A 26631-nucleotide genomic window follows, 5' to 3' on the forward strand; every position below is an offset into this window, starting at 1 on the left:
TAGTGTATGAATGGGTGTGTGAGTGTGTATGTGATTGTACCCTGCGATGGATCGGCACCCTGTCCAGGGTGTACCCTGCCCTGTGCCCCATGCTCCCTGAGATAGGCTCCAGGTTCCCCCTGACCCTGAAGGATAAGCGGTATAGAAAATGGATGGATGGATGGATGGATTGAGCGTCTCATCCTTGTTTCAGGCACCATGCCAAACATGGTTTGGTTTCAGCCAAACACAACAGAAAAGAAGTACACTAAGTAAAGTGGTTCTATACTGGGCGGGGGGAAAGCCCACAAAATATCTTCCAGATATGGCCAAAGGTTTGTGGACAGCTGATCATCACACTGACAGGTGCTTGTTGAACTTCCCATTCCAGATTTAGTCTTCCCTTTGCTGTTATAATAACCTCCACTCTTCTGAGAAGGCTTTCTGCTAGATTTTGGAGCGTGGCTGTGGGAATTTGTGATCATTCAGCTCCAACAGCATTAGTGAGGTCAGGTGTGAGGTCAAATGACACTGAGCGTGCCATTTCATCTCTAAGGCGTTCAGGGGCTTTGAGGTCAGGGCTCTCAAGTGTGTGCAGACCACTCAAGTTCATCCAAACCAATTTTGGCAAACCATGTAAATGGCAAATGGTCTGCACCTATATAGCGCTTTTATCCAAAGCGCTTTACACTGTGTCTCATTCACCCATTCACACACCAACGGTAGCAGAGCTGCCATGCAAGGCGCTAACTTGCCATCGGGAGCAACTTGGGGTTCAGTGTCTTGCCCAAGGACACTTCGGCATGTGGAGTCACGTGAACCGGGAATCGAACCACCAACCCTACGATTAATGGACAACCCGCTGTACCACCTGAGCCACAGCCGCTATGTCTTCATTGACCTCGCACAGGCGCATCATCATGCTGGAACCGGTTTGAACTTCTTGATTTCATTGAAGGGAAATCTTAATGCCACAGCATACAAAGACATCCTGTAAAATTGTGTGCTTCCAACTTTGTGGTAACATTTTGGGGAAGATGCACATATGGGTGTCATGGTTAGCTGTCCACAAACTTTTTTGTTGTATAGTGCACTACCTGGGGGTTTTTTACTGGTCATTTTACAGAAGGTAAAATACACCGTACTCTGCAGACATGTATGATCAGCCATTAAAAATGACTGACATAACAGATTTGGGCAAGACTCAAATCCCAAAGGTGCTCCGGTAATAATTCCATTACTCCACCTCTGAATATAAAACTAACCCAACCAATTTTTGAGAATGACTTACCACATAATAGACTAACTAAATGTCCAACCATAACCTTATTCATTAGCAAAACAGGTTTACCAAGGACAGCAACATGAAGACATTTATTCACTCATTTTCAGTAAGTGCTTCATCCTGGTCCATGTCGCGAACTCTAAACCCTAGATGTCACTCCAGTCCATTACAAAGGGCCGTGCCCACACACACACGTATTCACCCCAGCAGCAATTTAGCATAGCCAATCCACCTACTGTCATGCTTGTGCGAGGGGGGAGGAAACCAGAGAACCCAGAGGAAACCTACATTAACATTATAGACCTGTATACTGTATATGTGTGTGTGTGTGTATGTATATATATATATATATATAAATAAATGCTATTCATACACACATATATGTATGTATATTATATATATATATATGAATGCTATTCATACACACATATATTGTATAAACATATATATATATATCTAAAAGGTGTGCGTCATACCCGACACCTAGAACATTTTCCAGTTGGTTTTGTGACTGTACATCATTCCTTCAAATGCTATTGAGCTTTAAATTATGGTATATTTTGTGTAAGGGTCCATGCAGTTATGAAATACATGACAATATTTCCATATGATTTAATAGTTTATTTTGTTAAATATCAAAAATCTAAGCGGTGTGCATCATACCTGACACCTACATGAACACTTTCCAGTTGGTTAACTGACTGTAAGTCATTCCCTTCAAATGCTATTGAAGTTAGAAACGTGTTTAACAATGTCGTATGTAACTTTAGAGACGGTCCCTTAATTTCCGCATATCTGCGAATGTCGAATATCCAACTTCAAACCAACTTTATTCCAGTACGTTTTCGGTGAGAATTTCTATGTTTATTTACGTATTTGTTTTTAAGATACGGTGAACCTGCTGTACGTTTTGTTTACAACATTAAAACTTTAGTTCATAGCAATGGTTTAGTTTTAAACAGACAAAAACAGACATGTTTTGCACTGTTTATGATTTATATTCATATCAGAATTTAGTCTTCACTTTAGAATTCAGGTCGTCATCAAAAAATAAATAAATCATAAATTCTGAATCGATGTGTGATGACCGAAGGGTGTCATCACACCCCATAACACCCTTTAATAATAATAATAATAATAATAATAATAATAATAATAATAAGGAGAAGAAGCAGAAGAAGAAGAAGAAGAAGAAGAAGAAGGGACAAACCCATTAGACTTTTGATCTCATACAACGAATAAAACCAACCACTCCCTCACGTGTGGACGTCACGAAAGCCCTTATTAGTACTAACGTACTCTAGCACACTACTTAGTGCTCGAGCGTGCGGTTCAGGATGCAGCGTCGCTGCTCGAGCACGTCACCGCGCCGCCTCTCTGAAGTTCTCCGGTTAAAACCTCTAAAAGTCAGAGGGATTAATCCCGCTCGCGAGCGTAGAGCTGCCCGTTTCGTCGGGATTTAACAGGTAAATAAATGACCTCGGAATCGGATTAAGGCGCCTGTCGCATTTTAAAGAGGATTGAGCTGGAATCTGATTCAGATCAAAAGGAAAAAAAACCCCTGCTAGCTTAGCTAGGTGAAGGAATTTCCCGGAAAATGCTAACCGTAGCTTGCAGGCTAGATAACGTTAGCTAGTTATCTTCTCTTTCAAGTTAGCACCGCGCGCGCGCGTGCGCGTGGACAGACGTGGCCAGGCAGACGGTTAGCATGGGAGAAGAAGTGACATTGCGGAATGTCTGAGCTGTGTGTCAGGTCAACACACACACACACACACACACACACACACACTCACAGAGCCTGTGGTGCTGGACTTTCTCACCTGCTGTAAATAGAAAGCCAGTGTATATGTTTACAGTCAGTCAGAACTGTCCTGGTTCTCTGGAAGCGACTGTTTAATAGCGTTTATGTTTGCCTGTTAACTGTTTTTGCCTCATTTGTCTGACTTCTAACTGAGGCAGGATACAGCTTGATGGTCCTGGTGAAGACCATGAAAAACACTACATTTACATTTACATTTACATTTATTCACTTAGCAGACGCTTTTATCCAAAGCGACTTACAAATGACACTAGCAGCTTGACTTAAAAAAAAAGTGTTTTAAAAAAGATAGTTTAACAACACACATCGTCCCAAAGCAGCTTTACAGAAATCCAGATGGTTGGTAGATTTAGATGACAGACAGACAAACAAACAAACAAACCAGAGGTAATTGTTTAGGCGAGGAACCCCACCCTTTATTTTGTAAAGTGGTACCACACAGCCTAACAGTTCAGTCTTACGGGAATCTCACAAGGACGTGACACCAACTCCATGTTTGGGTGTTTTACAGATCTCATACTAACATAAAATAATCCTGATAATAATACATTAGAGTGTGTGATTCAGAAGCAGAATTTCATCTTTACACTTAAAGTGAGATGATGTGGATGATGGGCAGTACATGATGTGGATGATGGGCAGTAGATGATGTAGACGATGTGGATGATGGGCAGTGGGTGATGTGGGTCATGGGCAGTAGACGATGTGGATGATGGGCAGTGGGTGATGTGGATAATGGGCAGTGGGTGATGTGGGTCATGGGCAGTAGACGATGTGGATGATGGGCAGTGGATGATGGGCAGTAGATGATGTGGATGATGGGCAGTAGATGATGTGGGTCATGGGCAGTAGATGATGTGGATGATGGGCAGTAGATGATGTGGGTCATGGGCAGTAGATGATGTGGATGATGGGCAGTCGGTGATGTGGGTCATGGGCAGTAGATGATGTGGATGATGGGCAGTGGGTGATGTGGGTCATGGGCAGTAGATGATGTGGATGATGGGCAGTGGGTGATGTGGGTCATGGGCAGTAGATGATGTGGATGATGGGCAGTGGGTGATGTGGGTCATGGGCAGTAGATGATGTAGACGATGTGGATGATGGGCAGTGGATAATGGGCAGTAGATGATGTGGATAATGGGCAGTAGATGATGTGGATAATGGGCAGTAGATGATGTGGATGATGGGCAGTGGGTGATGTGGATGATGGGCAGTGGGTGATGTGGGTCATGGGCAGTAGATGATGTGGATGATGGGCAGTAGATGATGTGGATGATGGGCAGTAGATGATGTGGATGATGGGCAGTAGATGATGTAGACGATGTGGATAATGGGCAGTAGATGATGTGGATGATGGGCAGTAGATGATGTGGGTCATGGGCAGTAGATGATGTGGATGATTGGCAGTACATAATGTGGATGATGGGCAGTCGATGATGGGCAGTAGTTTATATGATGTAGATGATGAGAAGTACGTTATTTGGTGTCTAGATAAAAAGTGTAAATCTGAAACCTGCATTAAACAGATGGTCTCAGAATTCAGATATTGACATGAGGTGTTAAGTGTTTTTGAAGACACTTCATTGTCCTGAAGATCCTGCCCTCAGAAAAGTTAAAATCTGGTCAGTTAAATTTGGCTTTTAGGATTTTTTCCACAAATTCGTAGTACAGAAGCAAATCTGAACTTATTTAGGATTCTTATCTTCTCTTATCTTACAAAATCTTCTCTTATCTCATCTCAAACTGCTCCGTCGAGCTCGATAATCAACCCTCAGCTCTGTTACCAAGCAACCAACTACAACCAACAACTGTGATGTGCACGTTCGATTAAAACGGAGTACGTTAGATAGTAAAACCACTTGCACGATGACTGGTAATGCTCCGTGACGCTTCGTTGGCTTCTGTAATGTTGGTCGCAGTTCTAGCTCTAACCGCATTATCGTATTTCGTGGAAGTCTGTGATTATTTATCGGTGAGTTGTCATCATCATCTGTGTACTCCAAAAGTCTTTCCACCATCAATCAGTTCTTCGTCTCGTGTTGTTTAATAAACGTAACGGCGTTCTACAGCGGACATGGCTATTGTTACGCGACCGTTATCGCTAGCTTTCGAATACGTTTTAAGTCAGGACACCAGTGAGGTTTGGATGTTTCTGTAATACCGTTTTCCTAGATAACGCACTTAGGAAACGTTATTCTGTAATAGCTTTTGTCCTAAATGAGGTCCTAAGTGAAATCACCACGGTTAAGAAACAGATAAGAGAGGATTCTAAAAGTTAGGTTCGTTCTGTAATACACCCCCTGGCTCTCTCACTTCCTGCCATAAGGCACGCTGCTGTCGTGTGCCCTAATAAAGTAATAAACTGGAACCAAAACAGTCATGACATCATCATCAGCGTGCTTCGCTACGGAGTTTACGTTTCTTTCTGCGTTGTCTTGCGTTGATGTCAACCAGCCAGACTCTGGTTTGTGCAGCCAGGAATATGGGCTGATCTTCAGATTGGGTTAATGCTTGAAAGCACAGCAGGAGAGCTTAGTCGTAGTCCTTTATACGCTTCTCTAGCACACCTGGTCATAAGAATACCATCATAAGAGTCTATAGCACACTGTTCCTCAGCATTTTGACAGAGTTTGGACAAGATTTTACTGATGGTTTCTTTGGCACGACATCCTTTTCGGATCGGTACTGCTTACCCAGAAGCAGGCCAAAAGCCCACTCTCATGTAATAAGTATGAGAAGCTTAACATGTGCGTTGATCAGACTTATGGAAATGAATCGAGTCCTTGAGTCAGGCGCATTGATGTAGCTGCAGTCTTCATCTTCTCATGATAATACCCCTGGATCTGCCATCTTCAGTTTGTGCCCTTGTTCAGAAAGACGTTTGGCCGTGAGTGGCGAGGTTCGCTTGTCGTACACTACCGGTCAAATGTTTGGAGACGCGCGACTGAAATGTATCTCGTGATCTTAAAAAGCTTTTGATCTGAAGGTGTATGATTAAATGTTTGAAATCGGTGTCATAGACACAAATATAATCGTGCGTACTCATTCATGTCTTTCATTAGAAAACTAACATTTTATTTACAAAAAAAATCTTTTTAAACAGACGACTCGGAGAGAAATATTCCGATAAATGTCCAGCGTAGGTGGGAACTCCTTTAATACTGTTTAAAATGCATCTCAGGGAAATTCCTCAAGAAATCGGTTGAGAAAATGCCAAGAATAAATTTCTGGAAATTCTAGGCAATAAGGGTGTCTACTATGAAGATGCTAAAATACGAAATTATTTTGATTCAGTTAGATTTTTAAAAAAAATTTTTTATCACAACCCAATTCCTGTAGTTCCACTTATGTTATTCCAGAGTCTTGACATTATTATTATTATTATTCTAAAATGTGGGAAGGAAATAAAAATAAAGAATGAGTGTCTAAACTTTTGACCGGTAGTGTACGTGTAGACCTTACGTGCATGTGATGAGCCGTCTTCAGGTGTTTTATATATGCGAGTTATACAGCCGTTTTGCTGATTGTAGAAATATTGTGTCTCATGCGTTCAAGCTCCTTAATATAACTATTTAACGCACATCCTACGAACGGCGAGGCCACGTCCTGAGTGCACATACGTAGTGCGGCAGGATTCAGAAAAGAGTACAGAGCACCACGTCATCAAGAAATGCAAGAAGCAGTTGGGCCACGCCAAATGAAAAGTTTCGTCTGCGAACGTCGGCAGTCTTTTTCTGGGTGTCGGACGAGTGAAGTTTTGGAATTCGGTCGACGTGTGACTGATGAAGTGAATCAGAAGGTGTGTTTCCCTCAGAATCAAATGTGTGCCTTATGCGCTTAGAGTCCTGTTTGAGAAGCCACTCTTGGCACAGATTATCAGAGACGCCTCTAAATTTGTCCATTTGTAATTCTTCCTGCGCGACTGTCGGAATCGTTCTCCACAGGCAAAATACACCGCGATCGTACACTCAGTCAGGATTCAGGATCCGCTTTATCACATGACTACTCGTGTCACATCGTGGGACTACTCCGTTAGTGTTTTTTTTTTTTTTTTATACGTTCGTTTGTTTCACACGCATGCTTATAACAGCACGCTTTACTACACTGCTTCAGTCGTTAAAATGAACACAACTGCTCTTGGGTGCTTCATTATGGACACTATTTTCCTTATTAATAATAGAAGTTTAGCAGATTATTCACAAAACATGTTCCAGCAGGACGTCACCCAACATGTCGGGCGTGTTTTCCTACCCCACCTTCAAGAAGTACATCATACATACTGTGTCTTATCACACACAGTTCACACAAAAATCTCTGATTTTTAATTAGCTCTGGTCTTTCAGTTTTACCGAGTCTGGTTTTGCAGACGCGTGACTTTAAACGGACTCGTTCGGTCGCCTCGGGCTGGCCTTGCCTGATCTTGTTTAGCTTTTTAGGAGTGTCAGTTTCTCAAAAACGTGATTTGATGGCTTCGGTCATACCAGGTTACATACAGGAGCTCAAGTTCTTTGCGATTCGTCATAAAGCAACCCGCTGTCAGCGTTCGGTGCCGTTCGAAACACTGCGGCTCCCACACTCCCGCAGAACACAGCCGCTGAACACGGCATTACTCATGCGAGTGTAAAACAAGGGCAGGCTTGAGTCTGACTCGCCTCGAACCACTCCTCCCATGTAGCCCGTGTGGATTGAAACCTGCTCTCACAGGTGTCCAGAAATGCTTCAGAAGCATGTTCAGACTTTGAGTTTTCTTTTTGAAAATTAAGCCTGTCTGATTTTTTTTTTTTTTTTTTTTTTTAACATTTATTTATTTATTTATTTTCAGCAAGACCAAATATACTTGAGCGGTCCTCACTTACGCCTTGGCGCTTCACCACAGTAGCTCCTGTGTGTGGTCTGACTTCAGAGCAGCGACCGAGCTGCCTTTCTGCGAACTGAAATCATACAAACACACAAGACTATGATAATTATTTATCATATACATTACAGCAAAGTGAAATTCTTTATCTTCGCATACCCCAGCATGTCAGGAAGCTGGCGTCAGCGCGCAGGTTCAGCCATGATACAGCGCCTCTGAAGCAGATAGGGTTAAGGGCCTTTTTCAAGGGCACTGGCAGAGCCTTAACTGCCAAGCCACCACTGCCCTCACTACTGCCCTAGACACAGTCTAGATTAGGGAGCTCCGATCCAGCGGTGCCCAGAAGACCCGGAACATCCTTTCATGTGTGAATTTATACGGCAGAGAACAACTGCATTCTTATTTGTTAGAAGGTGCCGTCAAATTCCAGGGCCCCAGGGTCCCAGACCCAAAAAATGAGAAGCTTTCAGACTTCATGAAATTCCACAATGTGTTTTAAGAGAACATCTGCATTTCTTGTTCTATCTAAAACCTGTCACTTTTCTTCAGTCAACTTCCTGCGGTCGATTTGTGCTGATTTTGCTTTCTTCCCTTTTCACTCTCGTTACAGAGTCATCACGTTTCTTAGCCCACTTCCTTTTTTTTTATTTTATTTTTTTACAGTCCCTCTTATAAAACTGTAAACGTGGTGCTGCAAGTTCTAAGACAGAGTCAATGTTTTGTAACGAAGCAACGCCAGCTGACAAGGAACAAGCAGAGGAATTATGAGTACGGCCAAGCCCAGCGGGCTCAAAGCCCCCAGCAAGATCAGTAAACCAGCTGGGACCGGGACCACAAAGACGTCCCCATCAAGTAAGTCCGGTTCTCCTTTGGTACCGCATATGCCAGGAAATACTTCCAAATAATCCATCTTTTTATTAAAAAAATTCCTTAAAATGAATTCTCGCCCATTCGGCCAAGTTTAATATAGTCTATTTTTTCTTCTTCTTGTCTTTCATTTGATTAGCTGCTGCTAAAGCAGTTCCAGGTGACAAAGCGTCATCTGAAAACCAGGACGCAGCTGAAGAGTTTAAAGTCGGGGACCGAGTGTGGGTGAATGGGAACAAGGCAGGCTGCGTCCAGTTCCTGGGAGAGACCCAGTTCGCCCCGGGACAATGGGCCGGCATTGTGTTGGACGAGCCAATAGGAAAAAACGATGGTTCGGTGGCAGGAGTGCGCTACTTTCAATCCGAACCGTTGAGGGGTATTTTTACAAGACCTTCCAAGCTTTCTAGGACTGAGGGTGAAGCTAATGGAACCACAACAGCGCCTGCATCTCCAACACCCTCCACGACGGCACCACAGACAGCACCACAGACGGCGCCAGCAGCCGCTCCAGCAGCCAGCGCAGAAACCAACAAATCTACCAATCCCGCCTCGAACCTGACTTGCTCTAATTCCGAATCTGTGTCCAACCTATCAGAGGCAGGCTCAGTGAAGAAAGGAGAACGGGAGCTGAAGATGGGCGACCGTGTCCTGGTGAGAATGTTCACTAAGTAAAATGCTGTGATGTGACCTGTCCTTCGCTGGAGTTACTGTTACCAAAGTTACACGTTCGGGATATTTAAAAAAAAATATTTTTACTACTACTAACTACTAACCGCGTATTCATTTCTGTATTAACGTTCGCTATCTATGTCGTAGGTTGGTGGTACAAAAGCTGGTGTAGTACGCTTCTTAGGGGAAACAGATTTTGCCAAAGGCGAGTGGTGTGGAGTCGAGCTGGATGAGCCTTTAGGGAAAAACGATGGTGCAGTGGCTGGAACCAGGTACACAAGTATTGGAATACGGTAATGTTTGCACTTTTTGCTGCCCAAGATGTATGAGTAGCAAGCACATCTTAATCAATGTGGTTCTAGGTACTTCCAGTGTCAGCCCAAGTACGGCCTTTTTGCCCCAGTGCACAAAGTGACGCGCATCGGCTTCCCTTCCACTACTCCAGCCAAGGCGAAGGCAACAGCGCGGAAGGTGACCACGCCGGCAGGTTTGAAACGGAGCCCGAGCGCTTCCTCCATCAGCTCCATGAGTTCTGTGGCCTCATCTGTGAGCGGCAAGCCCAGCCGCAGCGGTCTGGTGAGTCACGCTCGCTCTGAACCTGCTTTTACACTCATTAGTCAAAGTTGTGATGTCATATGTGTGATGTCCTGGATAAACCCATGGACTGTCACAGAGGATAAATTCTAGCAAACAAAAGGCCAAAAGAGATTGAAAATTTGGATTTTGTCCAATAAACCATAAATATATTTACCTTAAAATGAAAAATACAAATAACTGATACCTTGTGTTGCGATGTGATGTAAATCTAGTGTATGTTGTTGCGGTAACGATGAAGGCAAACTGTGCTTTGTGAAAATATCTAATATAAATTGAGATTTTATTCACAGTATAACCAGTCTTTTTCGTCTTTTTCCCCCCCTTTTTTTTTTTAGCTGACGGAGACGTCATCACGGTACACGCGTAAGATCTCTGGGACCACCGCGCTGCAGGAGGCGCTGAAGGAGAAGCAGCAGCACATCGAGCAGCTCCTTGCTGAGCGTGACCTGGAGCGGGCCGAGGTCGCTAAAGCCACCAGCCAAGTAGGAGAAGTGGAGCAGGAGCTCAGCATTCTCCGAGAAGGTCAAGAACAGGTCAGGAACTTTTACAACCGACGTAGTTAGGGTAACACTTTGGACTAAACTCGTATCACGTTTAAATCGAATATGTGCTTTATTTTGATGATCAATATATTTTTAGGTGCTTTCATTTCAGTATCAGTTTTTACATGTGGGCTTTTTAAATTTATCTTTATTTATTTTTATATTTATGTGTACAGTATGTGGCGGAGATGGAGGCCAAAATGGATCAGCTGCGTGCCCTGGTGGAAGCTGCAGACAGGGACAAGGTGGAGCTTTTGAATCAGCTGGAGGAAGAGAGGAGGTAAGATGGACAGGTGGAAGATTCTGGATGGGGATGGCTGGTAGATATAAATGGCTTTTATAAGGGATGCTGGGATGCCTATAGGCCGAAATAAGTGCAGTTTGCTTAATTTTATTAAATATTTCTTGATGATTATAAATTTGAACGTTTGCTAAAATTCGCATATCAAGTCTCACTGGGATAAAAGTGTGAAATACGAGTTATATTCGTGACCGTAATCAGTTCTCGGTTTAATAACCATCGAAGAGCAGTGTAGCAACGAAGGTGAAATTTTTCTTCCTCTTCAGCTGCGTAGTGGACCTGCAGGTTTTGTGCATAAATAGATTAAGTATTTCGAGCTCTCCGTGATTCCCCAGTCGCAGCTGAAGAGAATGAGCCTCGTAGCGTGATGCTGCCACCACCATGCTTCGCCGTGGGAAACGGTCTTTTTTTTGTTTGTTTGTGGTTTTTTTTTTTTTTTTTTGTGCCAAACACATGATTTAGAATTATGTCCAAAAAGTTCTATCTTGGTCTCATCAGACCGGAAAGTGCTTCCGTCTATCCTCCCTACCCCATAGCGTGAAAAACCTGATGGTTTTATTTATTTATTTTTTTAATTATTTTTTTTTAAACATATTTGGACAAGCAAACATTTGATCATCTTTGAAACAGTGCCTGTTAATAAAGTTGATATACTTGAACAGAACCACAAGGAAAATGAGCGTTTTTCAATCATTTATTCAACAGAAATATCAATAGATGTGATATTCTTCTGTGGAAAAAGTAAGTACACCCTTGGCCTCCCCCCCTTAGCAGAAATAAGTTCTTGAAGATGTTTTGCATCCCTTTGGGAGTTTGGCGACCTCCACCCCAACCCCCCCAATCCCCTTGGTGTCATGCCGGCCTTATGAATGCAAAAGACACTTGGACCATTTCTGTTCAGTTTATTATTTATTAGGAACAAGAGCAGATGTCTGGTTCAATTTGATACTGGATCTAATTAAAGCTTTTTCTCCACCAACAGAAGAGTGGAGGACCTTCAGTTTCGTGTGGAAGAGGCTTGTATTACCAAAGGAGACTTGGAGGTAAAGAGGCTGGTCGATGCGGATTACGTTCTCACTTTTGAGCAACAACCTTTGAGTATCTGAATCTTGAGTTTTCAGATGTCGCATGCAGTCCATTGTAGGTGTGAGTTTCTGTAGTGTACTGTAGCGATCCCGAAAAAAAATCCCCTCATTATTTTTCATTCCTCCTGCACCCCCTTTTCGTATTTCCTCCGCACTTTCCTCTTCACCACCCCCCAAAATTTGAATATAGATCAGGCGTTTGAAGTTTTATTTATTTATTTATTTATTCATAATTAACAGCAGTACACTTAAATGGGTTTCAAATGTAATGTTAATTCTTGGAGAAATACATGATGAAATTTATTAGTCATATTAATGATCACACACGTACACATTTTAAATATATGTATGTATAATATTGAATTAGAGGCTAAATAACTGTGTCCAAGTTATAGAGGAAAAAAACAGTTATAATGTAGCAGTATAGAATAAACAGTGGTAAGTAATGAACAGTTATAGCTTCTTTTGGACCAACACTTTAGTTGATCTTCTGGAACCATTAAAAGGTTCTACTTAGAACCCTCTGACAGTGTTTTCCTATCAGAAATGATTTCACGTAAAATCGTATTTGGGAGGTAACAAGCTTTAATTTTCAAAGGATCCCTGAGAGAGTCATTATGTTGTGTCTTTGGTACTTGGTACCAGTACGTTGGTTGTGAGAGAGTTTCATTCCTTCATTCATCCATTCATCTATATTTATCACGGTTTCCTGGTCAGGGTCACGGTCACGGTGAACTAATGACTGACTAATGGATGAATGACTGTTTTCTAACGTTTATGTTTGTGAAGGCTACTAACGGGAAACGCAGAACTCCTCAGCTGTCTATCGTCTTGTCACAAGTCTGGCTTACTCTAACTTTATGGAACGCAGTGTCTGTGACGCCCAGCTATAACAGTGAACAAAACCCTCAAAGAAGACGGGTTCACGTGCTCGACTTTTCCTTGTTCAAGGGGAACGCACAGTAAGCTATCTGAAGCGAGCTGCCACAGGACACTATTTAAATGTTATTGATGTGTATTACACATAAGACGTTGGCTGGTTTTATGACCACATGCGCACTGAATAATGATGATCGTAAGTGATTACATCGTTATACTTAACATCCCAGCGCATTTAATGTGCAGTGCTCGACAGCTGAAACCGTGGGAGCCTTGCGTAGTAGGTAAACGACGAATGAAGCGAAACGGAAAACGTAGTGAAACTACGTATCATAAAAACATCTATATGAAGTGAGTCGCAGCCTCTTTTACACCATTTAAATGTCATTTTATTTGCACTTTGCAGCCAGTCTTTATTTATTTATTTATTTATTTTATAAATACTAACTGACTGCCTAACCTAATCACTGTTGTTTACCAAATTCTGGTTATATTCCACGGCGGTGCTCTGAAATACAGCAACTTTCGGTTGGTTAAAGGTCCACCATGTACGTGGTGTACGTTATTGCACTGGAAGATGTTTTTATTTTAAAGCTGTCAAACCCGACCACAATATAATGTTACTGCACGGCTATAAGAATCTTCTTAAAAGTGAACAGCTGTTACACTTACCTCATTCGCCGTGCATAAAACACCATAACTAATACACAATATGGCCGACAGTTTGTAGACACCTGACCATCCCACCCATATGCGGTTCTTCCACATAAAGCACATAATCGTCTTGAATGTCTTTGTGTGCTGTAGCATTACAATTTCCCGTCACTGGAACTGAGAGGGCCAAACCTGTTCCAGCGTGACAGTACCTCTGTCCACAACGTGACCGCCATGAAAATGAACCATGGAAGTGGAAGAACCCTGACCTCAAGCCCACTGAACACCTTTGGGATGAACTGGAACACCGACTGCACTTCAGACCTCTTCACCCAACATGAGTGTCTGATCTCACTAATGCTCATGTAGCTGAATGAACACTAATCCCCGCAGCCACACTCCAAAGTCTAGTCGAAAGCTTTCCCAGAAGAGCGGAGGTTATTATTAGAGCGAAGGTGGGAATAAATCTGGAACAGCGTGTTCAACGAGCACAAATGGGTGTGATGGTCAGGTGTCCGCTCATGTTTGCCAATATAGTGAACGTTGGTCATGTCTGCCTAATGTATATTTAAAAAAAAAAAAGCTGATTTAATTCTTCATTGGTATTCACAAATTCCAGTTGTAAATTTCTTTAACTCTGCTGTGTGTGATATAACGACACAGTGACACGCATTACTAAAAAAGGGCTGCGATTCCTCCAGCGTAGACGTAAATACCGACTCGATTAGAGTGAAAGCTTACATTGTGCACTTGAACCGTGACCGCTGTTTCATTTCAAATCCCCTGAGCTGGATATTGAAAGAAACTGACAATCTATCTTCTCAAACTCAAAGTTGATTATTCTCCTATAACAGCATGTCTCATAGCGTTTTATTCCTCTTATGTCATAGCAGTTTGCCAGCTGTTCAATAAAGAATGCCGCGTCATATTTTAAAATCCGTTTATAACGTAACGGTAAGGCTTAACATCGTGAACGTCCATCAAACATCAAGCTACGACCGATCGGTAGTTGATTTAACCACGACTTTCCGATAGTTTTAAAATGGAACCATCTTTATTTTTTCGTCCGAGTCCATCCTAGTTTTCACAGAATAACTTTTGAATCGAGTCTTCGGTAGCTGTGAAGGTCTCCAGGATTCTGTCCTTATTGGGTTGCCTTTGTGTCATGTTCTCGCTTCACTCACACACTTCATCCTTTCCAAAATCCCCATTGTGTCATTTTCTACTCATGGCAAGCTCAACAATGTTTCTCAGGCATCCTCACCTTTTATTTATTTGTTTGTTTGTTTCTTTTATTTATTTATTTTTACATTACCTGCATGCGACATCTCACCTCACCCTGTTTTCCTTCCCTCTTCTCACCTTGTGCATTGGGCTGGCATGTGATGGTGGCACTGGTTGTGTTTTCTTCCTCTCACCCCCCCCTTCTGTACTAACAGACGCAGACCAGACGGGAGCATGCCCTCCTTAAGGAGCTCGAGCAAAGTCTGCTCTTTGAAAAGACCAAAGCTGAGAAACTCCAGAGGGAGTTAGAAGACTCTAGGGTAATGGATCTCTCTCTGTGCGCTTTGATCGGGTCGCTCAGGATATTTCAGGGCCAAGACGAAGTTGTAAAGAGCGCTGGATGCTCGTTCGGTGCCTTGATTTTAAATTAAATGAAAAGAAAATTGAGCGCTCTTTACGTTTTACACAGTTCTCTACACAGATGCATTTTAGATAGTTATTTACCTACGTATGAACCATTTTAAAAATGCCAGTCCTTTCTATTGCCATTCCTGTTCAGACCTGGGGGAAATATGTCCCTTTATATCAGATTGCATTTTTACAAACTCGTTGATTGACAATTTATTTAGTAGATAAAATTGAGTAGTTAAAGCACATGGCTGTAAGTTTGAGGTCTGACTGGGTTACTAGAGTTGTACAATTACACACAGTAGGTTTCGGAAAATAGTAACACCCTCATAATTTCAGGCTAATGAAGCTTTTACTGCTAACGACTGGGATGGTTTTTTTTTTGTTGTTGTTTTTTTTAGGCTGTTTTTACTCCTAGCGTGAAATGAAATACTCTGCTGATGTAGGTTAATGAGGATATTTATTCCCGCTTTTATTTTAGCCCAGTTCTGAAGTCTGATCAATAAATCTATTTGTATTTGCTAGTTACTATAGCCTAAGCAAGTTGTCTTTTGACAAGATCATTTGTTTTATGGGCTTCGTGCCAGAGGAAGCATATAGCAAAGCAAAATTATGTGTTTAGTGTAGGAAATGCTTTCCTAGCTTTCTCCTGTAATGTTTGCCCCCCCCTGTAAACGAGATGCGGTGCACGCTACTTACCCCCACCTAGTTAGTCTGGTTGGAACTCTTGGCAGCACTGAAATGGATCCGTGTATTCCTTTTCCCTGTTAGATAGCGCCCTTGAATCCTGCTTCGCTAACGAACTCGTGTTCTTGGTTTTCAAGAGATCGCATATACTTGGATACACTCCTGTTGCACACTGTTAGAAAGTGTTGTTATTTTTTTCTGTGAGATTACTGGTTGTCCCTGTCTTTAGGTTGCTACAGTCTCTGAGAAGTCTCGCATCCTTGAACTGGAACGGGACCTTGCTTTGAGGGACAAGGAAGTGGCTGCCCTTCGGCAACACTTGGAGGCTGGTCCTGGACAAGGAACTTCCACTGGGGACCCGGCAGCTCCAGTCCTCCAGGAAGAGCTCGGTTTGCTTCGTACCCAGCTCTCCTCTCAAGCTGCTAGCCATCAGACAGCATTAGCTGCCTTGCATACCAAGCTGGAAGCAGAAACAGTGGCACACCGCGAGGCTTTGGCTCAACTCCAGGCCTCTTCGGCGCTTTTATCAAAAGATAACGAGCAGCTCCATGCCCGATTGGCAGAGGCAGAAAAGGAGAACGCGGATGCCATCGAGCTGTGGCAAGCCAAGCTAGCTTCAGCCGTCACGTCTCACCAGCAAGCCATGGAGGAGCTTAAGGCCTCCCCAGGTTCGGGGACCGGAGACTCCGGAGAGCTCGTTAAGCTGCTAGAAACTTTGGAAAGGCTAAAGTTGCAGCACAAAGGACAGCTAGAAGAAAGCCTAGCTAAGCACACTGCCGAAGCCAAGAGGTGGACACAAGATGTCGATGAGCTCCGGAAGCAGCTGCATGCTGTGACGGAGGAGAAGGAGCGTCTGGTGGAATCTCTCCGCACTAACCTGGAGAGCGCCGAGGATCAGCACCTGGTCGAGTTGGAGGAAGCTTTGGGCAAGCTGCACAACGCTGAGGTCCGGGTAAAAGAGCTAGAGGAGGACAACTCTAAACTGGGACACCAGGTGGAGGAGAAAGCTCTGGAGGTCCAGGAGCAAAATGCTCTAATTCAGACCCTTCGCTCTCACCAGAGCCAAGGTGACCAGGATGTCCAAAGTCTGTTAGCTCGAGTTGAGGAAGCAGAGCGTGAGGCCCGTGTGCAAGAGGGAAAGGTAGGATACTCATTTATGTCCATAGCCCTTTCAAGAAATCTGCTTGGAGGTTTTCTATACTCTTCCAATTCACATTTTATGCTGTGGCTCCAAGGTTACTGAGGTGATGTCCATGCTGAACAGCAAGCAGAAGGAGCTGGATGGACTGCAGCAGAACCTGGCCTCCCTGCAACAAACCAAGAGCTCGTTGGAGCAAGAGCTTTCTGATTTGGTACGAGATTGGTTTATTAGTAGTGGTGGGTGGTTTGGATGTTTCGTATCGTATATGTCAGGGAATGTATTTCCACCTGAAAATATTCTCTATCGAATGTTATGTAAGCGTGACTCTCGGTTCTAATCGTGTGAGCTGTATCAAACGGTGGTGGACAAATCAGTAGCCGGGTACATTTGATGCCAGGCTATTAGTATTTAATTTGTAATTAAATAGTGGATGAGTAAGTTCATTGACCAGAAAAAGACAGAAAACCTGCTCCATATCGACTGTTTCATGTGCTTCCCTTCTTACTCTGATGCACCATCGCTTTGGAATAGGGTAAATCTGGACTCATCAGACCGCATGACCTTTTTCCATTCCTCCACAGTCCGATCTTTATGCTCCCTAGCAAACTGAAGTCGTTTTTATCTGACTAGTCTCACACTGATTAGGCCACACAGCTGTTTAGTCCCAATCCTGTAAGTTCTCGTCACATTGTGCGTGTGTGGAAACGCTCTTAGTTTCACTTATGAACATAGCCGTGAGTTCTAGCGTTTTAAAGATCTCCGATCACGATCGTTCAAGATTTTTTTTTTTAAAAACATTCAATTTTTCCGACCACATTTCTTCCTCAAAGTTGACAGTTCACCGCTCTCCTTCCTGGATTTATTAACACGCTGGACAGTTCTTAACTCTATTCCAGGGATTTCAGTCTTAATCTCCTTAGTTGTTTTCTTTGCTTGATGCAGGCCAATAATTTGCCCCTTCTGAAAGACGGTAACATCTGTTCCACGACTGTCCCACGTCTTCCGACATGGTTGTTTAAGAAGTGAGAAGCGTAAAAGAATTGTTGCCAGCTGAAAACATATTAATCACTGCAGTAACGATCCAATCATAGGCTCTTAAGTATTTGCTTATTTAAATCCAAACAGCGACTTCTTTTTTTTTTTTGGCCAGGAAATCTTTGTGCGTGTTTTTTTTTTTTTTTTTTTCTTTCTTTTTCTTTTCTTTTCTTTTTTCCCCTCTAAATATATAAATTGTACCTTTTTCTGTATCTTGCTAGTCACTGTGGCTACGTTGTTTTTGTTTTGTAGAAACAAAAAGTTACAGCGTCTTTAGACGAACAGTCGGCGTCCTCACAAGCTGTTCAGAGTAAGTGTGTACTTGGATTTTGTTTGGGGTTTTTCCCCGTCTCTGTTCCGTTTCAGACGTGTACGTGTTCTGTTTTATGGATTTAGAGATCTCTTTCCCTGTATTCTCTCTCCTCTAGTGTCTATTTTATTTCTTTTTCTACGAAGTTGAACTGAAAATTGAATAAAACAACAGCCAATTTTCAGTATATAGCCAGATTTAGCACGAGGCCCTGAAATACTGTAATTCTACGATAATTGATTAAGTAATGATGGAAAATGATAGAATGTCGGAATACAAAATGAAAACGAGCTTGCCGTCTGAATGTCCGTCTGCGTGTGTTAGATTTATCATTGTTCTTTAGAAAGAAAATATAATATTAGTTTAAATATAAACTGCACATAATAAAATGTCAATAATACGTCAAGATTTTCCAGTGAAATGACGGTTGAATTTACTTATCCTGTTTCTTTTCTCCAGAGTTACAGGAAGCGCTCAGTAAAAAGGAGGAACAATGCGCGTCTCTTTCCAGCGAATCCGAAAAGCTCAAGGTTCAGCTTTCTGGTACGACCGTGCAGATCCCGATCGGCTTTTCTGCTTGTCCAACAAACTGAAACGCTGTTATTAAGCTTTTAGTTCTTTTTGGTTTTTTATTCTTCTTTTCAGGTTTGGAGGCAAAGTTGAAATCCGGTGAAGAGAAGCTTGAGCAGTTAACCAAAGATAAAGCTAAGCTTGAAGACAACATCAGCGAGCTGATAAAGTCATCCGGAGACAGCTCTACTCAGCTGACCAAGATGAATGAAGATCTCACGCAGAAAGAGAGGCGAGATAGAATATACGTCCATGCACACTTACTGTATACGTCTCTTTTTAACCCTTAAAGACCTAGATCGATTTTTTTTGGGGGGGGGGGGGGGGGGGGGGTGAAATCTGACTCTCGTGTAATGTTTTTATGTTGTTATTTTTCCTAACCCTATTCTAGCAGTCAGAATCAAGTGCCTTATATCATTTGGAATTTTCAATCACGCTTATTTAAATTTGCGATTTGTGGGTTTTTTTTTTTCGTCTGAGAATGATTTACTCTGAGATTGATTCCAGAATTTTTTGAAAAGCGGCAGAAAGTTTTTATTTATTTATTTATTTATTTATTTACTGTGAACTCAAACAAAACCTCCTGAAGTTTTAGGGTTTTTTTCTTTAGAAAGTTATACCTGGATGTTTTAAACTTCCAAATGAAATTTTGTCTTCATCTAACGTTCCCTAAACTTACAGTCGTTTATTACAATATTATTCTAGGCGTTTTTCAATGCAAAAAAAAAAGGTATGTTATTTACTGACGATGTAGATGTGTAAATAAGAGATGTGTCTCTCAAATGAGAAATTCTACCCACCAAAAAAAACCAAAACAACCCTGTCGATTGGTGGAGTAGATGACCGTTTGAACCAATCTGGACACGGGGAGGGTGGGACTAAGCAACAGCGATAGCATAACCATGACGTATCCACATTCACTACGGAGCATCCGAACGTCCAAATGAGACAAACGTGAAAAGTTGAGAATGTCCACTTTTTAAAGCGTACAGATTTGGATTAGTGGTTCAAAAGTTACTAAACATTTTAGAGCAGCCGTTATTTTTCAAAATGTGTAAATGTTGGCGGGTCTGAAACGGTCATTCGGTGAAATGGTGTGTATTCATTAAATGTTTTTTTTTCCCCACCAATCTCACCCACTCCAACTCCCACCCTGCAGTTTGAATACCTCTGTCCTCGACCCTAACCTATTTCAACTACCGTGAGGATATGTTTTTCGACAACGAATTCACCGCGCTTCTGCAAGTCGTCTGCTAAGTGCTGTAAAATATATCAATGAGACAGCAAGCACTACCGTCTAACGTTTGGTTCTTTTGAAATGAATTTCTTCTCTTTGGCAAACTTTTTTTTTTAGTTTTCAAATTCCATTCACAGGAGACTGGAGGAGCTTCAGAATCAGCTTTCGGAGCAGAAGGAGTTGATCGCTCGGTCTGATGAGAGCAGGAGTCAGGAGCAGGCTCGAGCGAAGAAGGAGATGAATGATGCCAATGAGAGACACCAGGAAGAAGTTTTCAGCTTGCGTGAGAAGATCAAGCAGCTGGTAGGAGCCGATGCACGCCGTCAGTGCTTTCCTGAAGCGTAGTAGAGTTTAAGCAAACTTCTACCCCAGCGCTGTTGAATTCTCGATTCTGATTTGGTCAGAAGGTTGTTGTTGATGAATTTTCTTCGACCGCAGTGCTGACCGCAGTTCTGGCTGCAAGGTAAACACTCGACCTTGTGTTTTGCATTGCTGTGCAGGAGAAGAATGTTGAGGAGACTCAAGCTAAGGTCCACGACGCCCAGGCCTCTGGAGAGAAAGCACTTGCCAGTGCCTTACAGAACCAGGCGAAGGAGCTACAGGGTCAGGTTGAAGCAGCACAACAGCAGTGCCGCATCTCTGAGGAGAAGTGCCAGAAACTTAAAGAAGACTTGGAGGAGTTGGCGCCCTTTAAGGAAAAGGCTCAGGTGTGAAAGAATTTGAATATTTGGATCGCGTGATTAATAATGGTGGAATGCTAGTATATCGATATTCCTTTAGGGGGTCTCTCTGATTTTGCCTTGAATCCACGAGACAGAAGAGAATATTGAATTTGTGTTGAAACAATGTTGGTGCGAGCTAACCAGAAAGCAATCTGAAACACTTGAGAGAGAAAAAAAGAAAGAAAAGAGAAGCTAAGGAGATGAAGGCCAGGGTGAAATGGCAGACCTCAGGGGTTTGTAAAGCACTGGTTTTTTTATACTTATCAGTCTGTTTGACCAGTCACTTGAATTAAAAAGATTTATTACGAGTTTAATAACCGAAAAGCTGACACAAACTGATAATAAATAGGTCTAGAGTAGAGATGCACCGATACTAAATTTCTCAGCCGATACCGATAAACGATTATTCAGAGTGATATCGGCCGATACCGATAGTTCTGCCTTTTATGCCTTTTTAAAATTAATAATAATTAATTCCACAATTCTGAAAGAAATGCAAATAAAAATTTTATTCTCTCCATTTCAACAAGTTGCTTCACAGTAACTGGTCTCATAAACAGAAAGCACATTACTCTAATTAACATTAACACATGAACTCAATTCTGAAGATTAAAGTAAGATTTCTTAACTTATTGAATGTTATTAATTCATATGAACATTGATTGAATTCTAAAAAAAACCTCCAGTTAGTCTCACATTCACTCTCCACAAGCAAAAGCATTTCTACTTCATCACTGAACATCAAACTGGTAATATATAAGGTCAACTTTTTTCATATACTAACATTAACTGGATATGAAATACACATACTCTACAAATATATTTTTCTGTGCTATATATAAATACACTTTTTTTGTCAACTCATCTTCATTTAAATTTTTCCAATCTGACCCTTTAATTCAGGGTGAGCGGGCAGGGGGCGGGGCATTAGACTCAACGGCGGAACTCCCACTTCACTGCTGCTCACTTCCGGTGTAAAATTTTAGCAGTGCAGAGATTACAGAGATTACAAGCTGCAGTTTTGTCATCATTCCACACAAGAGACATCATCTTTACACACAGCACGCAATCCATGTGTTTTCCCACCCTCTTTTGATTGACAGGACATAATCGGCCCTGATCATCGGATGTTTTTAAAATATCAGCCAATAGCCCATAGCGTGAAAAATAGCCTTTATCGGCCGATACCGATTATCGGTGCATCTCTAGTCTAGAGAGAATATTTATTTCGACCTAACGGCTGAGTTATGCTTTTAACTCAGAGTACGCAAGATGGCTGCCATGTCCTGTGGTCATTTGAAGCATCCTTTGTGAACATCCTCAAAACTAAACGCTAAACATCTGCATTATGCAGTACCAACGTTAATAGTGTGGGTGGCATAGCACCGTGTGATACCGTGTCCACGGCGGACTAAATGACCAAATGAAATCTCACTTTTTAGACCGAGTACTAACACAAGCCATTTTTCCTTTTTATGCTTGGTGTTTGAATTTTCCAGCTTTCAAACTTTCCAAAAGGTTTGTTTTGCGTGGATTTTTTTTCCCGATTAGTAACATACTTTTAAACGTAATGTAAGAGTTTTTGATTCGAGACGCAGATCATCATTTCCGTCAAAGTTGGAAAGTTCTGGAAGTGGGAATCTTGTACACATTTGAACACGAGTGACAGCAGAAGCTCTCACTCCACACCCACAAGAGACAAACTACGAGTGACTGGAGTGACTTGTCACTCACTAGTGTGAACTTGGGTTAGAAGGAATGAGGATCATGATACAGTAAGTACATCAGGTGTATTCTCATGCACTAGGTTCTCTTTGCTGGTTTAGATTTTAATACTTGTCGTTATCTTTTTCTGAATTTATTATTGTTATTGTTATGGCAACTCTTGTATCACTTCTCATTGACTCTGACCTCCTAGTGTTAAGGAATATCTGCTGTGATCCATTTCTTCCATGGATCTTTGTGAGATTATTATTTATTTTTCAGAATTAATTTTTAAAACACCCGTCAGGTTTGTTGTAAACGGTGGTCCTGTTAAGTTGGTTGGATTGTGGATTGGCTGGAGCTGTATATGCATTGGTACTGGAACTGTATTGGTGAAAAAGTGCAATGTTGGAGCCGCTCATCCCATCTTAGGGTTTTCAGGTCACCGCTTCGGCTGTGTTGGATTTCACCATGCACGTTATATCGAATTCCTTCGTTTTTCAGTCTCCAGATTCACCTTTTCACTCCTGATAGTACTCTAACATGGGTTTACAACTTCGATCACTTCTGCTCACTGCTGAGTTGGTTTGCTACTCTGTTACTAGCTGCTTGCCTCAGTGGCTTCTTTCCACAGTGTGACGTGGGTTTGATTTTTATTTTCCACTCACCTAGATCGGAATAATAGGGTGAAGTCAGGTGAATATGGAAATAAAGCGATAAAGAAAAAACACATAGTGAGCATCTTAACATTTAGTTAACATGAGTTAAGATTTGCTTTTATAATTAAAAAAAAAAAAAAAAGTGCTGATTTGCTAAATATGTTTGTCTGATTAAAATAAGGATTTTCTGGCCCATCTGAGAATTTAAAGACTAAGAATTAAAGGTTGTGTAATGTATGTCCGTAAGCGTTAATATTGTGTAATTAAAGTTGCATTGTTATGCAGAATGATGGTTGCTCACTTTAGCTACGTGGCACATTTTATAGTAATAGGTCTGATTCGGAAGGGGGATAACTGACACTTAAATAGCCAGTGAAATTTATTTCTTATTAACAGAATAATAGATACTAAAAACATACTAAAAACATACTAAATAACATCCCACATAATATGCAGAATTGGTTTTAAGACAGCCACGTTCACCAAAATTAGTGCTCTTCACTTACAAGTATGTTCATGTTGATTAAATTCATCTTGACACTGTATACATACCTCATTTTAATTTATACATGCATATTGTTGGAGATAGCATATGCCATGTGATGTTGCTTGTTTTCCCCTGTTTCCTTTGTTGTTGTTGTTTTTCCATCAACATAACCTTCTCCCTTTCTTTTTTTCCCCCCTCCCTCATTCAGTCTCTCACTACTGAATTGGCTTGTTCCATGCAAGGGGCTGAGAAGCTTGCTTCTGAGGTTGGCGAGCTAAGGTTGTTGTCTGAACGTCTGTCTAAGGAAAGGGACGATGTTCGTGCTCAGAAGGAAAATGCGGAAAAGCAAATTGTAGAATATGGCACGAAGATCTCTAGCCTGGAGGAGGTTCGGAAGGATCTCTCATCAAAAAATGATGAGCTAAAAGCATCTAATGAGCAAGTAACGAATGAAATTAAGGAACTGTGTTCCACCAATCAGCAGCTGCAAGAAGAAAAGTCATCTCTCAACAATGAGAAAGAACTGCTTTCCAAAGATGTACAGAATTTAATACGAGTCCAGGAAGAAATGAAAGCTGAGAATGCAAGCCTGAAGGAGACTAAAGCACAGCAAATTATTCAAATAGAAGATCTTGAAAAGCATAAAGCGGAGCAACAAAAAGTCCTACTGAAATATCAGCAGGAGCTTCAGCATCATGAGAAAAATAGTGCTGCGCTGACCCAAGAGCACACCAAGGCCTGTGAGGTTAGGGATAAGTTTCAGGAGGAACTTAGATCCTGCCAGGAGGAGCTGCAGTCCTCTCGATTGCTGTGTGCACAAAACGAAGAGCTTCAATCAAAGCTGCAGGCCGAAAAAGAGGAGCTCTCCGCTAGGAATGCTACGTTGCAGGCAGAAACCGAACTTCTCCGTAATGAGAATGAAAAGCTGGGGTCAGATCTCAAAACTGCCGTTTCCGATATGGAGTCTCTTGCGGCTGAAAAATCAGAACTTCAGAATCAACTCGATGCCGTGAAGATAAAACTAGAGCAGTTCAGCAGGGACAATGCTGAGCTCCAGGCCTCCAAGAACAGCTTTGCCAGAATGTTTGAGGAAATCAAAACTAGCAGGGAAGTCACAGACTCCGAGAGGCTTTTACTCATGGAAGAGAAGGAAAACCTTCTTGAAACCCAGAGGAAACTGTCTTCTGAAAAGCAGGAGCTTACTAAACAAATAGAAGTCCTGGTTGAAAAATTGCGTCTCAGTACAGAAGAAGCCAAAGCTGCCAACGAGAAGATCCATCTCAATACAGCAGCTTTTGCTCAGGAGAAGCAAACGATTAACGCAAAGCTTTCAGAGACCGACAAGATTCTTCAAGCCCTTGAACAGGAAAAAATCACCTTAAAATCTGCTCTCGAAAAGCAAAATAATGAACAGCAGCACTTGGAACAAAAATTGAGCAGTTTGAAGAAGAAGTACGAAGAGGAAAAGGCTTCCGTCTTAGCGGAGAAAAAGCAATCGGAAGCTGACTTATTAAGTGAGAAGAACAGTCTGAAATCAGAGCTGGACAAAATGAAGCAGATAAACGAGCAGATGGAGTCAGAGAAGGTGAAACTGCACCGAGATCATGATGATTTGCAGAATCTTCTGCAGAAAAAGAGCTCTGATGTAGAATCTCTAGAGAAGTCCAACGTCAGCTTAACTGAACAAAACCAGAAATTAAAGCTCAACTTGGATCACATGAAGGAGGAATATGCACAAAATGCTGATACCTTTGAAAAGGAGAAGATTTCCCTGAACAGCACGATAGAGGAGCTCAAGAAGACAAACAGCGATCTGCTCCAGAAAGTTGAACATCTCTCAGATCAGAACAGATCACTCTCTGACGCCAAAAACACCTTGGAAGCTCAACAACAAGCACTAGAAATGGATAAGAATGAATTCTCTGTTGTTACGGAAAATCTTTCTAAAAAAGTCGAGGAACTGATGAATAAGGTCTCCGAATCCGAAAAAGAAAGAGCCAGCCTTTTGGAGGACAAGTCCAAGCTTGATGGTGATCTTGTGGCCATCAGGACAGAAAAAGAGAAGACAGAAAGGGAACAAGAATTGCTTAGCAACAAAGTAGAGCAGTTATGGAACTCTTTAAATGACACGTGTTTGGAGAAGATAACAAATTTGCAAAACCTTAATCAGACTTCGGTTTCCAGTTGTCAAAAAGTTGAAGAGATATTCGGTGCACTTCAGAAGGTCAGTGAAGAGAAAACCTCTCTTGCCAAAGAAATTGAGCTTATAAAGACCCAGCAGAAGAGGAGTGATGAAGACCGATCAGATATGGCTGTTGCGAAGGAGGTTCTCGCTTCCAAATTGGCAGAACTGGAGAAGACCACCGCGTGCCTTGTTAAGGAGAAGACTGACATCCTGGAATCACATGCATCTCTGGAAAGGGAAGTCTTGTCTCTTCGTCAAAGTGTGGAAACTGGTGAAAAGAAGTGCTCCGAATATCTAATTAAAATTGAAGAACTGAAAAAATCACAGCTCGAGTTGGAAGCAAAGTTACAAAACCTTCATAATGACAACGTTAAGCTGGAGGAGCAACAGCAAGTTGCAGAAAAGCAGGTGACGCTTTTATCCAAAGCCAAGGACGAGATAGTCTCCAGCCTGACTGCAGTGCAAGCTGAGAGGGATGCTCTGCAGGCGGAAAAGGAGGAGGCCAACGTTATGGTGACTCAGCTTGAGGCCCAAAACAAAAGTGCTCTAGCAAAGCAGCTTGAGGTATTCTGCAACTAAAATCAGGCTCCTCAGACCTAGTGTTGCACTTCTGTAGTTGAATTGCTTCCTGCACACTAACAGGCTTGCCTTGCTTTTGCCACTCTAACCTCACCCTTAATTGTTCTCCTTAATATGCACGTAGCTAAGTGACTTTAATTGTCCTGTA

At 42.0% G+C, this 26631-nt stretch overlaps 1 protein-coding gene across 4 annotated transcripts in view; it reads left to right on the forward strand.

Moving 5' to 3' along the window:
• Positions 1–2573: 2573 nt before the first annotated feature.
• The window catches only part of clip1a (CAP-GLY domain containing linker protein 1a), a 32278-nt gene continuing 8220 nt past the window's right edge, over positions 2574–26631 (forward strand). The window contains exons 1-17 of one of the 4 annotated variants that reach the window (XM_053674570.1): positions 2574–2730; positions 8552–8793; positions 8948–9459; positions 9625–9749; positions 9840–10053; positions 10410–10607; positions 10793–10896; positions 11900–11960; positions 14975–15079; positions 16084–16995; positions 17090–17206; positions 18283–18340; positions 18800–18883; positions 18986–19142; positions 20285–20450; positions 20648–20854; positions 23928–26468. In XM_053674570.1, the coding sequence (XP_053530545.1) occupies positions 8706–8793; positions 8948–9459; positions 9625–9749; positions 9840–10053; positions 10410–10607; positions 10793–10896; positions 11900–11960; positions 14975–15079; positions 16084–16995; positions 17090–17206; positions 18283–18340; positions 18800–18883; positions 18986–19142; positions 20285–20450; positions 20648–20854; positions 23928–26468 (5649 nt within the window). In that variant the 5' untranslated portion in view covers positions 2574–2730; positions 8552–8705. The remainder of the gene's footprint in view (positions 2731–8551; positions 8794–8947; positions 9460–9624; positions 9750–9839; positions 10054–10409; positions 10608–10792; positions 10897–11899; positions 11961–14974; positions 15080–16083; positions 16996–17089; positions 17207–18282; positions 18341–18799; positions 18884–18985; positions 19143–20284; positions 20451–20647; positions 20855–23927; positions 26469–26631) is intronic. The other 3 variants (XM_017452061.3, XM_053674572.1, XM_053674571.1) reach the window with 3 other exon arrangements.

The sequence above is a fragment of the Ictalurus punctatus genome, chromosome 22 (genome assembly GCF_001660625.3).
Source record: "Ictalurus punctatus breed USDA103 chromosome 22, Coco_2.0, whole genome shotgun sequence".
NCBI lineage: Eukaryota > Metazoa > Chordata > Actinopteri > Siluriformes > Ictaluridae > Ictalurus > Ictalurus punctatus.